The following is a 19,878-nucleotide window of genomic DNA, read 5'->3' as shown; positions in this document are numbered from 1 at the left end:
CCAACTTGACATGCAGGTGGTGCCCAAGAGAAATGGCCAGAAGAACAAAAGAAGTGCACAATATAATGTGAACACCAAGGACGGTGCATAAACGTTTCATCTGCTTGGAGGAGGACTGTTTGTAAAGTCGTTCACAGGTGCTCATTTGGATTAAGGTCTTGAGGCTTCATGCATAAAACTTCCTGTAGTTTCCATAGTGATAGTTTGCCTACTCACAAAAAATATAAAACGACCTAATGCCTTCCATTGCCTTCATTTGCATAGGTTTGTATGCTCGTCCATGAACTCTTGGCTTCACTCCAGCTCTTCCTTTGAAGCAGTTGTTAAACTGCCTTCGGTTATTCATTGTAAGCACATGTATACTTCCGTGTCTCTCAATGAATTTGTCTGCAGAAACAAAACAAGTTCGAAAGAAGAAAAACAAACTCAACTGACATACACTCTGATGATAAATATAATCATATGAAGCATGTAACAATGCATCAGGGTGGCAAATAAAACAAAAAAAAACTATTGATGGGATTCTTTCAGAATGTAGTAAATCATATACAAACTTCAAAATAACCACATTAGCTAAGCTCGGTTTCTGCAAATCGACTTTATTACACGTTTTGCATGTTCTGGTCTTATGGCTTTCACTGTAAGGTGTTTTCATATTTTGAGTTGAGTGTCTGATTAATGACAACACTGTTTTTGTGAAAACAAGCAGATTGTCCAGGCAATATGTCAACGTCCCATCAGTCAAGACTTTTCTCAAGTTTTCCCGCTGGCATTTTGTCCTGTAGTGTCATTTGTGGAGTGATACCAAAAGCAACCACTGACATCTGTCACAATACTCTTTTCTTTTGTCCTTTCAGCAGACCAAAACCCAGTCTAAAAGGCATCACAGATGAGCCAGAGTTAGAATATGATTAATACTCAATGTTTCAGTGTCTGTTTCCTCGTGATTATTCACAGGCATCTTGAATCCCTATATTACTGAACGCTAGATTAACGTCGTTATGTGGAGCTACTGGAGCAAACTTGAGGAAAGAGAAACTACAGGAACGGAAGAGACATTTGACAGAGGTGATACACAGTGATAAGCAGAAATACAAATCCGTTGCAATGCTACATTTCTAGAAAAGTCATCTATTTTTGGAAAACATTTGGTTAAAAAAAAAAAATCAAATTTTCGCTCAGATAGAGGGAAGCACATTTGTGTCATGAGAACAGCTATATAAAAGAAAAATTGGAGAAGTCTCGAAGGCTTTATGCTTCACAGATATAACTGCAGAGATAGAGACCATCCAATCTTAAACACCTGTCAATCTTAGCGGTATATGTACACGATACCGTTCAAACGTCTGGGATCAGGAACTTTACAACCCTGCAGTCCATCATTTATTCATCTAATATTGGTTATTTAACAATCTTCTACCAATAATGACTATAATATAATTATTAATCATAAAGAGTAACCAGTCAGATTAAAGTCAATAAACTTAGGGATGATGAAAAGCTGAAAAATGTTAAGCCCTTTGTATTCGACCCCAGTCTCAGGATGATGATGTCACAGTTCCCTGTCCCAAAATGATGATGTTCTAGTGCAATTTCCGCTTACTCGCTGGGTCCCTGTGGCCTGGTCTACAGGCGGTCGGCGTGGAGCTGATGAGGAGGGATCTGGATGAAGGCTGAGCTGGGGGCTCCTCCGATGGAGGGGAGGGCGGTGGGGACCGGGCTGTTTGTGGCAGAGGGCCCGGGGGTGCCCGGAGGGTACATGTAGCTCAGGAAGCCTGGCAAGGGGGCGTAGGGATACTGCTCGAAGGCCGAGGAGGCGTACTGAGTGTAGGCAGTGCTGAAGTCAAGATAAGGGTTCGAGGCGCTGGAGGTGACCTGTGCGGGCAGAACCACACTGGGCTGCAGGAAGGCCTGAGGGTAAACATACGGCTGGCTGAGTCTGAGAGAGAGAGAGAGAGAAAATCATTACATATACTGTATTCCAATTATATACTATATAGTTACTTATTGACTAATAAAATATGGACTTTTTGTATCAGTGATCTTCTATAGAAAAGTAATGTGAAGTTTCTTACTAAGAGTTAGTAAATATATATACAGTACAGACCAAAAGTTTGGACACACCTTCTCATTCAAAGAGTTTTCTTTATTTTCATGACTATGAAAATTGTAGAGTCACACTGAAGGCATCAAGGGCTATTTGAGCAAGAAGGAGAGTGATGGGGTGCTGCGCCAGATGACCTGGCCTCCACAGTCACCGGACCTGAACCCAATCGAGATGGTTTAGGGGTGAGCTGGACCGCTGACAGAAGGCAAAAGGGCCAACAAGTGCTAAGCATCTCTCGGGGAACTCCTTCAAGACTGTTGGAAGACCATTTCAGGTGACTACCTCTTGAAGCTCATCAAGAGAATGCCAAGAGTGTGCAAAGCAGTAATCAAAGCAAAAGGTGGCTACTTTGAAGAACCTACAATATGACATATTTTCAGTTGTTTCACACTTTTTTGTTATGTATATAATTCCATATATAATTCCACATGTGTTAATTCATAGTTTTGATGCCTTCAGTGTGAATCTACAATTTTCATAGTCATGAAAATAAAGAAAACTCTTTGAATGAGAAGGTGTGTCCAAACTTTTGGTCTGTACTGTATATATATATATATATATATATATATATATATATATATATATATATATATATATATATATATATATATGGAACTAATGATTTGGAATTACTTCTAAGATTTTTAAACATGAAACATTTATTATGATCTACGCTGAGTTTGAGAAAACAGTTGGGCTGCTTAATATGTTTGTGCAAACTGTAATTTATTTATTTTTTGGGGATTCTCTAATGATTGGAATTACAGAATATAAGTTCAAAAGAACAGTATTAATTTGAAATATAAATATTTTGAATGTTTTTACTGCCACTTTTAATTAATATAATACATCCTTATTACTTCCTGCACCTTACTGATCCCATACGTTTTTGAAGAGTAGTGTAATGAAACTGTAATATGAATAAACTTGGTGTATTATTATAAGTGCAGTTCTTCTAACGGACCTGCTCACTGACCTCATTAATATTTCTTATGAGTTTCTGCCTGATGATATCACAGCCAAACATCATAGCAAACTGAAGCACTACAGAGAGTGAAAGAAAGAGAGACCAGAGGCTGCTACCCACAGCTCAGACCCATGAGCCTCCCTCAAAAACAAAGAGGAACCCAGAGGTGCCACCGACACGGAGCTCAAAGTAGTGAAAACATCCTCACACACAGCCGAAGACACTCACACATCTGCAGCAGCATACACTTCCCTTCATACACACACATACACAGCTTTATTCATCTGTCAGTCCCTTGCTGGCGTCCTGGGCTGAAGGGTGATTTATAGGGACTGACAGTGGCTTTGTGGAGTAGGCAAATCAACGGAGTCTGCCGTCCTTACTGACCCTGTTCATCCTAGCACACACTAATGCAGAAAGGGAAATAGAGGGATTTAGAGAGACGAGGAGGAGGAGAGAGAGAAACAGAGACCAGGCAAAATAAAAAAAGACCAAAGTTGACAAGGGTGTGAGGACTGACAATGTAGGGTGAACTGATTGCTACAAATTAGTTGGAAATGACTCCATGTCTTCAGCTCTTCCAAAACTTTATAAATTATAAATGGACTGACTTAAAAAAATAAGGGTTGTGAAAATTCACCCTATTTATTTTTTTCTCTTTTTGTGGAAGATTCAACTAATTTAAATAAAAAAAATAGTTTTGACCTTTTAACCTTGAGTCAAAATATAACTGCATCTTCTGGTGAAATGACAATCAACTGCAAACTCACATTCAGATCTGCTTCTATCCAATCATCTGACGGACAGAACCAATGCCAAATTGTTTACATTTTTTTCTTTTTTGACAGAAGCACAGGATTTACAAGATCTTTTTGGGTTACACTGCAACTGTAACAATAAATTATATCAATATAAGAATAAAGAGAGACATCAAGCACTTTTTATGATGGATGGATGCACTTTATTGGACTTCAAAATCTCGACACCCATTCACTTCCATTATAAAGCTTGGAAGTGCCAGGACATTTTTTTATATAACTCTGGTTGTATTCGTTAGAAAGAAGAAAGCCATATACATTTAGGATGGCTTGAAAGTGAGTAAATCAAGGGGATTTTTTTTGGGGGGGGGGGGGGGGGGTGAACTATCCCTTTAATCTAAAAAAAAATTCTCAGCGTTTCGGCCTTCTGTCCAGATATCAATGTTTATACCAGTTTAATGCCTGTTATGTGATATTCACTTTCACACTGTTCTAGCGGTATCATTTCAGTGAGCTTTTAAGAGGTTTTACATGTGCGCAAGTAAGGGGAATTTAGTGTGAATGAGAAACTTTTGGAAAATGCTAGTGTGAACATTTTCACATCTATCTTGATTAATGTTAATGTAGTCTGATTTGTAACTCTGCATGTCCCATAAATATGCAATGGTAGGCGTATTTGTACTGAACATTTTCTGTATGGGTCTTTTGGTTTGGTGCATGAGTATCAAACAAATGCAGTATTGTTTTAATTATATAACTTCTGTGTGTGCAAAACGTTTGCAAACGCATCTTAAAATTAAGAAGTGCATTATCCGAGATGTCTTATACATGAGACATGATTTATGTTACGCCCTTCAAACTAACTCAGCATGCAGTTTAAAGTGGCTTGCCTTTCAGGTCAGATGTGTGTATTGTTTACTGCATTTGAGTCATGTTTTCTCCAGCGCATAACTTACATATTATGGCTGCGTCTTTATCTGTAAATGTTCTAATGCCATATGAGTGTTTCCATTTTGCAAAAAGTCTCGTCTTGACATTAAGCAAGGAAATTTGCACCAAGCAGATGGAGCACAATAATTCAGATTGAATAAAAAGAATTGTCCATTTTGATTTCATAGTGCCTTTAAATGCTGTCTGCAGGCAGCTCACTAAGTTTTGTAGCGTATGTGTTTTTATCAGTGTCATTTGAGTGTTAAAAACACAGCATCTGTGACGTTTTAATATGTTTGAGTGTTTATCTGTTATATTTTAGGTGGTTTTGATGATGCAGGAAGCCTTTTCTTCTGTGCATGAGAGCCACAAAGAGCAGAAGCACAAAGAGAAATGAAGAGATGTGGAAGGGAGAGTAAATTATGATGACAAAGAGGAAGGACGAAGATCTTAGGTCATGCCATCATGCCCAGAGCAGAATATCACTTTTAGCAGCCCCAGCTGTTGGGTGTGGGACACAGACAGGAAGAGACAGAGGGGGTTTTAAAGGTTATATCTTACCAGGCAAACACAGAAACAAACACTGCTATCACTACATTACTGATGAATAAGTGAAGGGGCAATTTGGGAGAGGGCCACCCTTGTCACGTCATTCTAACTAAATGTAGCGCTGCTAAAATGAGTGCTTGTGTGACACTGTAGGGCACAGAGATTCACAGCTGCCTGAAATGAATATGCATAACCCTAAAAATATAACAAATGTGCAAAATGAATCATATTTGCAATGTTTTATCTAACAATTCTGCCTTTTTTTCAGGATTTTGTGATATGAACTCATGGGCCAGAATAGGAATATCACAGAATATCACAAAAATATGAAGCAGCACAACTGTGTTTCACAACCAGAAATGTTTCTTGAGCAGCAAATCAGCATATGAGAATGATTTCTGAAGGATCTGTGATGCTGAAGACTGGAGTAATGATGCTGAAAATACAGCTTTGATCATGGGAATAAATTACAGTCTAAACTATTACAACAGAAAACAGTTATTTTAAATGGTATTAATATTTTAAAATATTCCTATTTTTACTGTATATTTGATAAAAAAAATGCAGCCTTGGCGAGGAAAGACTTATTTCAAAAACATTATTCATTTATTTTCTTTGCTCAATATAACTCAATATAAATTATGCATTTTGAATGATAAAAACAGGATTATTAACAGGGTCACATGGCTGCCCGCTATAGTGGAGTGAATGTTGCCAAGTGATAAAGGTCAGATGTCAGTGAACGTATATCAGACTCGAGGCACATGACAAGCCGATGGTGTAAGAGAGACACGAGCGTGTGTGTGTGTGTGTGTGTGTGTATCTGAGATGCTCAAGTAGTTTGATCCTCATTGTGCTTGTTCAGCAGAGCTCCCTAAATCTGCAGACCTCCCACAATGCTGTGAGCTGGCCAACACCCAACCCCCAACCACAGGGGGTTTGTGAGCGGCACCCTCCGCTTCTGTAATCCCCTTCTCCAGCACCCTGCTAAAGCCTCCTCCCTCAGGAAACCCCAAAACCAACACCATCCTCCCCAGACGGGAAAAATCCCTCTAATGCCAGCCAACAGATGGCGGGAGTGCCAACTCCAAATGACAGCAGGGGCCCTCATCCTCTCAACAAGGACATGCTACTCACTAAGTAAGCTAACGGGGCAGTGATAACCCAACACACCCCGCAACCTCGTTGCTCAACTTTCTACTTTTCCACAATGTTACAGTTACAGGTTTGAAAGGACATGAGGGTGATAAAATGATGACAGAAATGACATTTTTGGGTGTAGTATTTCTTTAAACAGGCATTATGCGAACTGTTAGCATGTGCCAATAGCCTTTAACTACTCTGTTGTAGGTCTGTTTGTTGTTAGCCATTACTGTAGTAGAGTTAAGTTCACCTCTAATACGTTTTTCATTATTAGCATTGGCCATCTCAAAGAGGAAGTTAATGATTAGGGTTAATGATCAGATGCACTATTAACAGACACTGCAAACAGAGCCACAGTGGGTTTAGGACACCTGTTCAAACAAAAAGCTAACCCTCTGACAGTGAGTTTAAATAGAGACCCCCACAGGTATGGACAAGACCCCTAAAAAATCCACACAATACAGCACTCACTCCTGTCCTGAAGATTAAATTTTACGACCAATATATGAAATATGGACTGTTTAATGTCCAGTATAGAAAAGTATAGATAAAGAAAAAACAATAATATTGTGAAATATTATTACAGCTTAAAATATAACAATTTAAAATCTAATTTATTCCTGTAATGCAAAGATGAATTTTTAGCACAATTACTCCAGTCTTCAGTGTCACATTTCTGATTATAATCAATGATGAAAACATTATAAATGTCTTTATTAATCAATTTAATGTATCCTTGCTGAATAAAATATACATTTCTTTAAAAGACTCTTACTGACCCCAGACTTTTGTACAGTAGTGTATTCATTATTGTTACTGTTATTATTATTATTAAAAATAAAAAAACTATGTATTTCCCATAGAAATTAGTGAAGAACATTTTTGCACCTCTTTCTATCCAATGACAGTTGTCAAGCTCTAAACAGCACAAAAAAGTACCATAAAAGTCATAATCATAAACTCATATTACTAATAATAATATATTTCGCAATATTACTATTTTACTGTGTTTTAAATATTTTACGCTGTTGAGCAAAAATGTATGACTTGTGACTTAAGATTAGGGCTGCACAATTATGACAAAAATGATAATTGTCGTTTATTCACTTGAAATTGTAATTGATTATTAATGATTATTAATTACGATGATCACAATTTACACTAAATGATGTTAATACAATTGTTTGAAGCAACTACGTGCCATATTTTTATATTAAAATAAAGCAAGTACTCGAACTGAAAAACTGCTTTTCTATTAAATGCAAATGTCAAAAAAGTAAAAATATGCATGTTATTATATAAATTAAAACCATAGAAATTCGACTAACTGTGCAGCCCTTAAGATCTACCCTTGTGTAGAAAAAAACGACGGGTTTGGTATAACATGAGGGCGAGTAAACAATGATACATTTTTTTTTTAAAGAAATATTACTTTGAAATATATGTATAATATGATTCTGATCTTGGTGAGTATGTGTGGGTGGAATAGGGAACACGAAAGATGTGTGTAGACGGATTCAGAGACAAAGAAAGAGAGAGATGGAGGTTTGTTTTACATAACACCTGGCTGGTTAGCAGACTGGAGGCAGGTGGTGACCTAACTGACAGACAAACAGGTCGAACTGGATAGAGCAGAGAAAGTTAAAGAAAGAGAAAGGAACCAAGAGGGAAATACAGAAAGAGGAAGAGAGTAAAAAGATAGAAACCGAGACTGAGTGACAGTATGGCAGAAGGAGGCAGACAGATGGAAATAAACCGCAGACGCTACTGTAAACACATGAGAAGAAACTAATGTTCACGGCTTGTGTCCTCAGAGACGGGATGATTGTTAAGAATAACCCACAGTTTTAGGTTAAATGGAAGTGCAGTTTTGACAGGACTGTTTCTGAGGGGTCCTGCTAGGATTTCATGTTATTTCTGCCAAAACGGCTCTCCCTCGCCCCTGACATTAGCTGAATGAGAAGAGATGCTTACCCATACTGCCTCTGGATCAGGGCTGGATGAACCTGCTGTAGTCCAGTCGAGTATCCTGTGACAACACGAGGAAGACAAGAGATTGAGATCTGCTTCTGAGAGTTAAGGCTGAGGAAATGAGCACAGTTTCAGTTCGTTCCTAACCTGCCTGACTTTCTTTATCTGTGGAGCCCAAAAGAAATTACCCTAACAATTTACACTCATCCTTCAGTTTGTGAACACAGTAATGCACTTATAAAAGAAGTTTAAGGGGCAAGACATTGCAAGGCATGTTAAAATACACACTGTTTGGAAAATATAGCCATAAAACCACATGTGTTGACACGAAACTACTGAGATAAAATCACTTAGTAATTCTCTCAGTTCAAAATCTGACCACATAAAACCCAAGGACAGAACAGAAAGGGATTGTTATAGAAAACAGAAAACAGTCCCACGTCTAAAAGGATTTATTGAGCTTTATGTCTAAAATAAAAAAATTTGTATGCAAAAAAAAAGAATGTTATTACAATATTAATATTAATATGCCAAGTTAAATGTATCAGCATTAATTACTGACATTAGAAGATTATTTTTTGTTTAGTCAAGTGTCAGAATTTATTTTGACATCCATTACAAATCTGTATATTAAATTAAAGGTCCCGTTCTTCGTGATCCCATGTTTTAAACTTTAGTTAAGTGTGTAATGTTGTTGTTAGAGTATAAATAATATCTGTAAAATTCTAAAGCTCAAAGTTTAATGCCAAGCGAGATATTTTATTTAACAGAATTCGCCTACAACGAACGACCTGTTTGGACTACATCCCTCTAGTCCCTGCAGTAATGACGTCACTAGAACAGTTTTTTGACTAACCTCCGCCCACATTAATTCACAAAAAGGGGGCGTGGTCTTGTTGCGCTCTGACGGAGAAGGAGGAAGAGCGCGTTTGTGTTTGTCGCCATGTCGTCGAAACGCTGTTATTTTCATCTCGGAGTCCAATACACGAAACACGAAAAACGTGACCTTTAAATTATCTAATTATAAATAATGTAAAACAAAGTAAACTGTGCATATGAAAAAAGGTATAATTTTTTTATCAAGTTAGATTTTTTTCATATTGAACCATTTTCAAATGATTTAATTTTAATTCAATAATTCAATTGTCAAATAAATATAAATTTCAGTGCAGCATATTATTTAAAATCTTTCAAATAAAATGTCTGATTAATTTAATTAAATTTCAAAAGGAGACTGTATACATTAATCAGGATTCATGAATGCAGATTAGGGGTGTAACGGTACGTGTATTCGTACCGGACCGTTTCGGTACAGGGCTTTCGGTATGGTGCACGTGTGTACCGAATGACAGAATGCAATATTTTGTTTGCGGAACATATACATTTTCGTGTTTCCAAACGAACATATTAAGTGGCGGAAGTCTCCGCGTTCAACGCAAATCCCGCCCTGAAGCTGATTCTAAGGCTGGCGACACACTGGCTGCGTGGCGTGAGCAGTGTTGGGGAGTAACTAGTTACATGTAACGGCGTTACGTAATTTAATTACAAAATTATTATAACTGTAATTAGTTACAGTTACTAAGAAAAAATGAGTAATTAAATTACAGTTACTTATGAAATTTTTAACGATTACAAAGGGGATTACATTTGAATATTTACACACATCCACATACAGATTTAACTGATTTCTTTCCCAAATTGCACTGACTATTCTGAGACATACCGCCCTAATAATTTCCGGGATGCGGAAACACAGTCTGGTTCGTAGAATCCAGTCATAAAAACGAAATGCCTAACGCGGACGTAATATGCCACATTTTGGATGACTAATTCAAAATTAGGTCAGTACACTTGAATCAAAACATGACATCGACTAGTGTCTGTGAATATTAAGCCCCAAAAATGCGATATATGACTTGCACATTCTGCGTGTCTGTGGAAATCAGGCGCGGACTGGACACCGGGAGAACCGGGACAATTCCCGGTGGCCTGGCAGTCGATTTTGCCCCACTATTTAATATCATTATTGTATAATTGCCTGCCGAATGTACTAAAGCGATCATTTGCGAATCCGCCATTTGACAATTAAATCTCTAATAAGTCATGAAGTGTTAGTCATGACTCGAGCTCTCCGCGCCTGCGCCAAACGGTTTGGATCAGACTCAGAGTAATACATGCGAGAGAGAGAGAGAGAGAGAGAGAGAGAGAGAGAGAGGGAGAGGGAGGGAGAGGGAGAGGGAGAGAGAGAGAGAGAGAGAGAGAGAGAGAGGGAGAGAGAGAGAGAGAGGGAGAGAGAGAGAGAGGGAAAGAGAGAGAGAGAGAGAGAGAGAGAGAGAGAGAGAGAGGGAGAGAGAGAGAGAGACAGAGAGAACGAGAGAGAGAGCGAGAGCGAGAGAGAGAGAGAGAGAGAGAGAGAGAGAGTATAGAGTGGACTATGGAAGCGCACAGCTGGAGCAGAGAAGCAGAACTACTGTTCAGGGTTTCAGGTCAGTTTCATCTGTAAAGATGCTTTTTTGTCTTTGTTTTTTTATTTATTTAATCAAGCAGCAGCACGTTGCTCATCAGTCATCACTCAAAATACTATATAAAGGACATCATTATTATCTGAAGTAATGTTACAGTAGGAATTTAGCTGAAAAAAAATCCGATTTTTTTTATAGGTTTAGGGGGAGCTACGACAGACAACAACACAACCCTTACGAAAATTAACATTTTAATATTTAACTATAAATCCAGAGAAAATGGTTACTATTGTTTAACTGTGATAACCAAAAATGTAAAATAATTTTACAAATGTATTTATTTAAAAATAAATACAAATCCATTTGAAAAACAAAACAAGGTTATTTTACTTTTATATAGGCTAATAAAAGCAAGGTTAATTTTTGTAAGGGAAAAATATGACTCGTGTACAGTATTAGGATTTTTCTATAAAGATATTGTCGTATTGTAGAGTATTGTATTGTAAAGTATAGTTTTGTTCAATCTTGAGTATGAGATGGATAACAGGGCAAAATAAAGAGACTGAAGAGAAAAATGGAAGCGAAGGTGCAGTTCAGGAGATAACTTTTAATTATTTTGCATGTCCCCAAATTAAAGATTTAAACCTTTTTTATGTCAGGTCCATACAAAAAAATAGTTTTGTCCATGAATTTGTTTGTATGAGTTTGAATTTTCCAGTCTGAATTTTTTTCCCAGTCCACCCCTCCTGTAAATTAATGGCAAAGACATGGTTTCATTTACTACACATAGGCCTACTGAAGCTCGCAGTGTTTTCAACCTCTGCCGCCTCAATATAGGAGTACACGAGCACATAAACATAATTTCTAGAACTGCTCTGTGTCACTTCATGTGCATTTTACTTATTTTGAGAAAACTATCACCATATACAAAGAGACAGCAGTTTCAAAAAAACACCAATGTTTCAGGAGTTTATTACACAGAATACATCACATGCTTATTAGATAACTGTATTTAAGTTGATGTATATGCTTTTATTTATTATTCTTTAATTTTCACAAATTTAGAAAAGTAATCAAAAAGTACTCAAAAGTAATTAGTTACATTACTTTAATAAAGTAATTGAAAAAGTTACACTACTATTACATTTTAAACAGGGTAACTTGTAATCTGTAACCTATTACATTTCCAAAGTAACCTTCCCAACACTGGGCGTGAGCGTGGCGTTTCTGCTGTGTGTCAGTTGCGTGGCGGCTGCTTAGCATTTTCTTGGACTTTACACATCAGAATCGTGCCTGACGCGGCGCTGGCGCGCTGCTGCTACTGTAGGTGACATAGAGGGAGACCTCCGACAGACCAGGATCTTGTCTTCACGACAACAATATCTATACTTCATGTTGAGCATAAATATAAAGCCTACTGATAAAGGACACCATCAACAGTATTGACGGTGTTTGACAGGTGCAATATGCCAGTGTGTCACCGGCCTAAGGTTTTCAAAAGGCATCACGCGAGTGTGAACATCACTACAACTAGGGAAAAACGATTGTGATTCAAACGCAGCTCCCGTCTGCATTTAAACAGACCTTTGCTCTTAATTCCGATCGGTCCAACGCAATAACGAAATCTGAGCAAGGTCTACTGCTACTAAACTGAAACTGTTGATGATGCACTTCACACTTTGGAAAAGTTATATATATTTTTTAAATATGAGCAGGCCTACAAGCTGGGATTGGTAATGCTGCACTGTTATCATATTTATTTATATTTTTCATTATATTTTATTATATGATATTGGTTTGAGACAATTTTATTTAGTGGAGAACTTTGCAGCAGTATTGTATTTCTTATTCTTTTTTTATTTTATATATATTTTATTAAAAAGTATTTAAAAAAAATACAAATTGTTAAAAAAAAGTTTATAGTAATAAACAACCTGCAGTTTAATGTTTGCATTTCTTTCCCTTACTGTACCGAAAAAGAACCAAACCTTGACTTTAAAACCGAGGTACGTACCGAACCGTGATTTTTGCGCACCGTTACACCCCTAATGCAGATGCACCAAAGTCAGCTCAAAAGCTAATTTTTATTGGTAGTCTCTTGGCCTGAAGTTATTGGCTTTCGGTTACTGGCTACTCTATCAGCATCAGCCATCAAAAACTCCATATTGGTCAACCATTAACAAGCTGCACATTTCTGCCTTTAAACCCTCTGCAATGTCTTGCCCCATTGACTCCCATTGTAAGTCCATTACTGTGCATGTGCTTTTAGTTTGTTTCAAATTAAAGGATGAGTCAATGCAGTCGACAGAGCTTCATTTAACATTTGAACCCAGAACACACCTTTAAGACATCTTGGCAATAAATTAAGGTTTATGGTTGTTAAGCAGCAGAAATTGAATGGAACAGATGACAAATTATTTTTGGACATTTGCCCTCTAACGGAGTCATTCATTCTCCAGTTTTCTGTCCTGTATTTGTCATTCATGATGCACATTTGTAATTCTGTGTCCTCCACAACTGCACACTCTTTAGGTTTTAGTTGGCACTCATTCTCTTCATTCACCCAATATGCACTTTAGTTTTTTCTTTCTGCTTTTCCTCCCATCCTATATGCACTCATGTGAAAAACTCCAGACTGTCTGTTCTGCAGCACAACAGTGTCTCTGCCTGGACACAGATCAGAAACATCTCTCGACTGGACACACACACACACACACACACACACACACACACACACACACACACACACACACACACACACACACACACACACACACACACACACACACACACACACACACACACACACACACACAGAGGTGTTTGAACACGACATGTTTGGACGAGAACAAGAGCAGGGGCCAAAATGTCCTCTTTTCCTGTGTGAATTTGGTGTGTTACGACAGGTGTACATGGTTCCCTCCACAATACCCTTCCTCTTTTCTGACATATTAGCTACAAAACACACACAGAAATGCAAAGTTGGAGGTCGAACGAGCAGACAGACGTGCTGACTGAACATATATCACTTTCTGCCAATGCATTCACACACATGCACTGATGCAAATGTAGCACAGCAGTAAATTCTTGACAGGCTTAACCCATCAAACAAGCCGTTAAAATAAGTGTGACATTGTGTGTGTGTGGCAGCCAGAGAGAGCTGTGTGTGTGAGAGAGAGAGTACAAAAGATCTTTGATACTCAGAGCATGATATGATGAAAACAGACATCAGTTTTTTGCCAGTATATGAATCATCCACAGTAAAAGTGTCAACAAGAAAAAGCTGCAACAGTTGCTCTACCATATTAAGGCAAAAATACTTTTCTCAAAGGGGACGTGTATAATGCATTAATCGCAACAGAATCAAATAAACAGACTAAATCACTTTCAAGACACTGTTCTGTTCATTTGAACATCCTGACCAGCCCAACACAGCAACCTTATCTGAGTCTGAGAAAACCTGTTTGAAAACAGTCATTATTTGTGCATTTCTGCAGTGCTTAAATTACACAATACATCTGTGAAAGTGACAGAACAATAGATAACTATAGGATTTAAAAGATAAGTACCCTACTTTGAGTAAATGTAAAGCTTGTGTTTACCTGTCAGTGGGCTGCGTGGTTTGGCCCCGAGGTACGCCAGGTTGACATTAGCTTTCCGTCCATCAATAATAGGGTTGGCATCTTTACAAGCTCTCTCAGCTGCACTTTTATCTATCATAGTGACCTGAAGAAGAAAGAGAAAAAAAGAAATACAGACATCATGAATGAGTGTGATTTTGTGGCTATTTGTTGAGTCATATCATACATTTATTTATTTTTTTCCTTTAGGTTTCTCTTAGCCTAAGGGGGTGTTCATTAAAAACCTTTTATGCATTTTTTTGGCCATTCATTTAGACAACAAATGCGTTTTGGGAGCCTGAAATTGAAAAAAAAATTGAAAACGGGTTTCAAAGTGCATGTTTTTGAAAACAATATCGTTACCTTCTCAGTGTAAACCACAGAAACGCACATTTGTGAATATGGTGCATGTGCGCAGATGCGTAGTCTTTCTTTGTGACATCGCCATCTACTGGTCTGGCATGAATACTGCAGCCTTTTTTTCATCTCGGTTTCATGTGAATGGGATTTTGACAATGTTGTCTTATGTATGGAAAACTCTTTATCTGCTGTGCCTTTAAGAAACACCTCCTTCACATGTGAAATCAGTAACAGCACGTAATATATTATTCAGAACAATTTATTTTTGCAGTTTGGTTTAGTAAATCCAATTTTGGTCTCAGGAGGAGTTATGGAAATAATCTTACAAATACAAGCATGACATTAATATCACACCACTTTACTTAAGAAGAAGGGGTTTATGGGTATTTTAGTGAGGCGGTTAGGCAGCCTCAACTGCTGACTTGTTTTCACAGCTCAAGTCTCTGTGACAAACGCTCTTCCAGTGCGCTGCAATATTAGGTTTGAGCTGCTCACGGCTACACACACACACACGCCCCACCCTGTGTAGACCCAGTGGCAGCTGTGCTCCCCAGGGCTGGTGGAACGAGAAAGACAGCCAGAGCAGTAGCGGAGTGAGCGGTTAGCGGGAGGATTCATGGGATCTGGTTTCTGTCAGGTTAACACCAGAGTGTGCACTTAGTTTCTGTAGTGCCCTTGTGTGGAGAGCGTCTCGGACTGGACATGAACAAAACAAGCACACACACACACATATCTGCAAGCTTGTTATTATCTCAGTAGTCACAAAACCAGGCTAGTAAATGAGGCGACAAGCCTCAGTGAGCGTGTTGGGAAAACATTAGGGCTGTGTTGTAATCTTCTGGGAACCCTCCCTCTTTTCTTATTCCAGAATACAGCTATTAAGACAAGGCCTCCCACACAGGGAGGGTACCAGCCAGGATATTAAAGACTGTCATTTACAACAAACAGTTTCTTTTATTTCTGTCTCCCCTCTTTCGGTTTATCTAATGTGCATGTTTACACCTCTTCGCAGATGAGGTGCCAAAATAAAAAAAAACGAAGTGAAACTGTGCGGTCTTATCTGTGCTTTCCAACTGCTTTTGAATACAAACCACGTTACAGTATTGTACCAGTAAACACAGACGCTGTACAAGCGGAACTCACTAAACCGGTCGACATGTGCAGATCATATTTCACCCCAACACTAAAAAAGATTTTTAAAAAAAGTACAAATATATTTAACTTTTTCGAAAATGTATTTTCATTTAGAACCATTAACAATTTTACTGGAAGCCTGTTTCCGACACAAAATCTCGCAAATCTAAGAAGAAACAAAAGTCAAAATAGCGAGATATAAACTCAAATCCCAAAATTCGTGCTATTCTGACTTCATATCTCATAATTCTGACTTTCTGCAAGAAAAAAAGGCATAATTGTGAGATATCAACTCAAGAGATGCAAGATGTACTGAACTGTGGTAAAAAGTAGCAATTACCATGACAGAAACAAGCCTTCTCAATCATTTATGCGTTGTAAAAAATGTGCAATAAAACAACTTAAAAGCTTTATTCTAATTACTTTAATGTAAAAAAAAAATGATATAGTTATATGAATAATAATATATTTTACATAATAATAAATGTAAAAACTAAAATAATGAAAAATAATAAAACGTAAACCCTGATAGACTTTAATGCAGATTTAAATTAATAAATTATTTATTACAGTATTTTTTCTGTAATTATAGGGTGTGATTTTCTTTACCATGCTGTTCTTTTAAGGCATATATTCCATAACCTATATTAATAAAGTACCATGATATTACCATCTGATAACATTTCCATGTGATCGAACAATCATTTTTAAAAACTAGTGTATGCAGTGAAAGCATAATATCGAAAATACAGGGAAAGCCAATCATTTGATATTATAAATACAGTCAGATGTGCTTGGCTGAACACTCATTAGGGCATTAAAACCTCCTTATTAGGTGAACAGAGGTGGGCCTCGCAGCATATCACAGCAGATAAACCCTTGGACCGGACCACGCTTTCAACTTACAATGCTTAAAGACGTATTTAAAAGGGGCCACTTCACAGAAACCTGAGACCCCGCTTGCAAACTTCATCCAAGATGCTAAGAAGATAATTGATGACATGCCTTTTTTTATTTTTATAATCCACTTATGGTCCCACATGTGACTCTCAACATCACACTCACACACTTGTGGAGCAATGCAATGCAAGAGCATATTGTGTCCCTGAAAAGCTTGCAATGTCTAAGGATTACATCCAAGATCCTTCAGCACTAAATCGGACTATGTGGGAAACATTTAGGCCTATTAAAAAGGGCTCATAGTAAGCATAGAAATCACCATTCGTGACTAGGATATTGGATTTAGAGCCATGAAGGAGAGCATGCAGTTCATTGTGTTGTTTTTACTCTACACCTACGGGCCTTTGTTCTTCAGAACTGTAACAAAAGACATGCGCCGACGGCACGCGACGGGCGCACTGTCACCTGGAGACCGCTAATGCGTTCAAATGAGGTTCGACCCACTTCTGCGAACCGATTCTTTTGAACAGGTCGCTTCAAAGAATCGGTTCAAATAAAGATTTTTTGTTATATATTAAATTATTACATTAAATTAAAATTAAAGTGTTCGTGTGGCTCAATTTGTAGAGCATTGCGTTAGCAGCGCAAGGTTGTGGGTTCGATTCCCAGGGAACAGATGTTAAATAAAAACTGTTAGCCTGAATGCACTGTAGCCTAAGTCGCTTTGGATAAAAGCGTCTGCTAAATGCATACATTTAATGTAATATATATCAAAAACTGTCATGCAAAAGTCGAGATCAAATATATTTGTAACATTTCTGCTATTCGTATAACTTTTCGTCTAAAGTCAATGAAATTTGTTTTTTTAGCTCATTGCGGGTCCGACGTCTCTCGGTTCAGTGAGTCAGTTCAGTTGACCGGTTCACCGGTTCAAACACGATCCGACTCTAATGAACAGTTCACTGACGAATCGGACACCGCGCTGATGTGCACAGCTTGAAATCGTATTTGTTATGCCATGTACGATCAATTTTGTTTTCAAAACGTCTTTAATAATAATAACAAACACGGCAGATTTAGCTCCTCAAACATTGCGCAGTGTAACATTAAATTGGTCCGAACTAAACAAACTATTGTTATTCGCGTTGATTTGCAAAGCCCTAGAGAGTTAACGTTATATAAACATTTATAAACACACCAACGGATATTTTCACTCACAAAGCCGTATCCTCTGGACTTGCCCGTCTGCCGGTCCGTGATCACCACGGCTTCATCGATGTCGCCGAAAGTCTCGAAGTATTTCCGCAGCGACGCGTCCGTGGTGTGATACGGCAGACCGCCGACGAAGATCTTGGTGAGAGTCGTGTCTTTCTGAACACTGGGATACATGGTCTCCAGCGTCCCATTCACGAACTGATGTAAAAGCATCGGGGCGCCAAATTCAGTGCAATGCAGATACTAAACGCGCGCGTTGTAAATAAATATAAATACACATAAATAACGAGCGGCTCTTACGCGACGCTACAGAGGTAGATAATAGTGCTTAAGCCTGGAAAAACAACCGAGGTTCCCGTTGCTCTCCGTCATGTGCCAAACGAACTGCTCCTCTCGTCCCTGAGCGGAGGCACAGTGACAGACAGACAGCAGGTGAAGCGCTCTCTCTCTCTCTCTCTCTCTGAATGTCTCTCTCTCTCTCTCTCTCTCTTCACACCTTCTGCCTCCACATCCAGAGCCTCGTCTCTCTCTGACGCTCACAGACCCTCCTCACCTTCCCAAACTGCACCTGTCTTTGTTCCGAGGCTCTCTGAAGAAATAGGGTTTCTTGTATTCTGAAAAAAATTCATTGGTTTAGGATTCTGAGAAATGAAAAATAGATAAACATTTATTAAATGAACACATATATAAATAAAGATTACAATTATATTTTCAATTATATTTATACTTTAGTATATTTACATTTGCACACTTTAATTATTTACCAAAAAAAAGGAAAATTAAAAATGCTGTCTCTCAAAAATATTTAGGACTAAATTTAAGATTTATGTTATTTGAATTGCATATAAAATTTCCATCCATCCTTTATAAGTGTCCATCTATTTGATTTGATTTTAATAACCATATTTTAAAAATACATTTATTTAAATTGTTTAGAATCAGCATATCTGTTTATTGTGAAAACAATTAGCTACATTTTGTCTGGTAAAAAGTATGAACATGGGTAAACTGTATGTGTAGCTGTGGAACGAGCAATATTTAATTTAACCCTTTCACGCATAGTGGTCACTACAGTGGACAGCTATTAAAAAAGCATTTTCTTGAATTTGCACGGGTTTTATATAACATCAAAAAGTAATCTGATTACATAATGCGTGTTACTTGTAATGCGTTTCCTTTCTCATAACATCAAAAAGTAATCTGATTACGTAATGCATGTTACTTGTAATTCGTTTCTTTACTCGTTACATCAAAAAGTAATCTGATTACGTAATGCATGTTACTTGTAATGCGTTTCTTTACTTGTTACATCAAAAGGTAATCTGATTAGGTAATGCACATTACTTGTAGTTAATTACTTGTTAGATCAAAAAGTAATCTGATTAGGTAATGCATGTTACTTGTAACATCAAAAAAGTAATCTGAATGGGTTATGCATGTTACTTGTAATGCGTTACCCCCAACACTGATAATTTCAGATGAGATTGAAAAAACGTATCGCTAGGTTTTCTCAGAGGAGGGCTATGATAGAAATGTGCATGTCCATCTTGAACATAATCATAATTATCAGCTAATAAGGGTAAATCTCCATACTCTGGTGCACTGGAGGGAGCATCTGAGTGGTTTCCACAGTTGTACCTTGACAGGCTGTAGAAAATTCTGATGGAATCATGTCCTCATGTTCTGATATCATAGATACGCGAAGTGCAACTTGTATGAAGTTGTATGAAGCCATTGCAATATTTTGCATTTATATTTTTTG

At 37.8% G+C, this 19,878-nt stretch overlaps 1 protein-coding gene across 1 annotated transcript; it reads right to left on the bottom strand.

The window, feature by feature from the left end:
- Positions 1 to 579: 579 nt before the first annotated feature.
- Positions 580 to 18,569, bottom strand: LOC132129138 (RNA-binding protein 38-like). The gene is made up of 4 exons (XM_059540606.1): positions 18,120 to 18,569; positions 14,490 to 14,613; positions 8,429 to 8,483; positions 580 to 1,939 (listed from the first exon to the last, which is right to left on the bottom strand). The coding sequence occupies exons 1-4, from the start codon at positions 18,327 to 18,329 to the stop codon at positions 1,627 to 1,629; spliced, it is 702 nt and encodes a 233-aa protein (XP_059396589.1). The 5' UTR covers positions 18,330 to 18,569; the 3' UTR covers positions 580 to 1,626.
- Between the last annotated feature and the right edge of the window lie 1,309 nt (positions 18,570 to 19,878).

This window comes from Carassius carassius, chromosome 46 (genome assembly GCF_963082965.1).
Source record: "Carassius carassius chromosome 46, fCarCar2.1, whole genome shotgun sequence".
In the NCBI taxonomy this organism is placed as follows: domain Eukaryota; kingdom Metazoa; phylum Chordata; class Actinopteri; order Cypriniformes; family Cyprinidae; genus Carassius; species Carassius carassius.
Note: the sequence above shows the minus strand (reverse complement) of the source record. Positions and strands in the feature narration are given on the sequence as shown.

Coding starts and splice junctions, on each gene's coding strand:
- LOC132129138 (XM_059540606.1), bottom strand. CDS start 18,329: ATGCTTTTACATCAGTTCGTGAATGGGACGCTGGAGACCATGTATCCC. Junction 14,614..18,119: donor AGTCCAGAGGATACGGCTTT/GTGAGTGAAAAT, acceptor TTTCTTCTTCAG/GTCACTATGATAGATAAAAG. Junction 8,484..14,489: donor ACCACGCAGCCCACTGACAG/GTAAACACAAGC, acceptor GTGTTGTCACAG/GATACTCGACTGGACTACAG.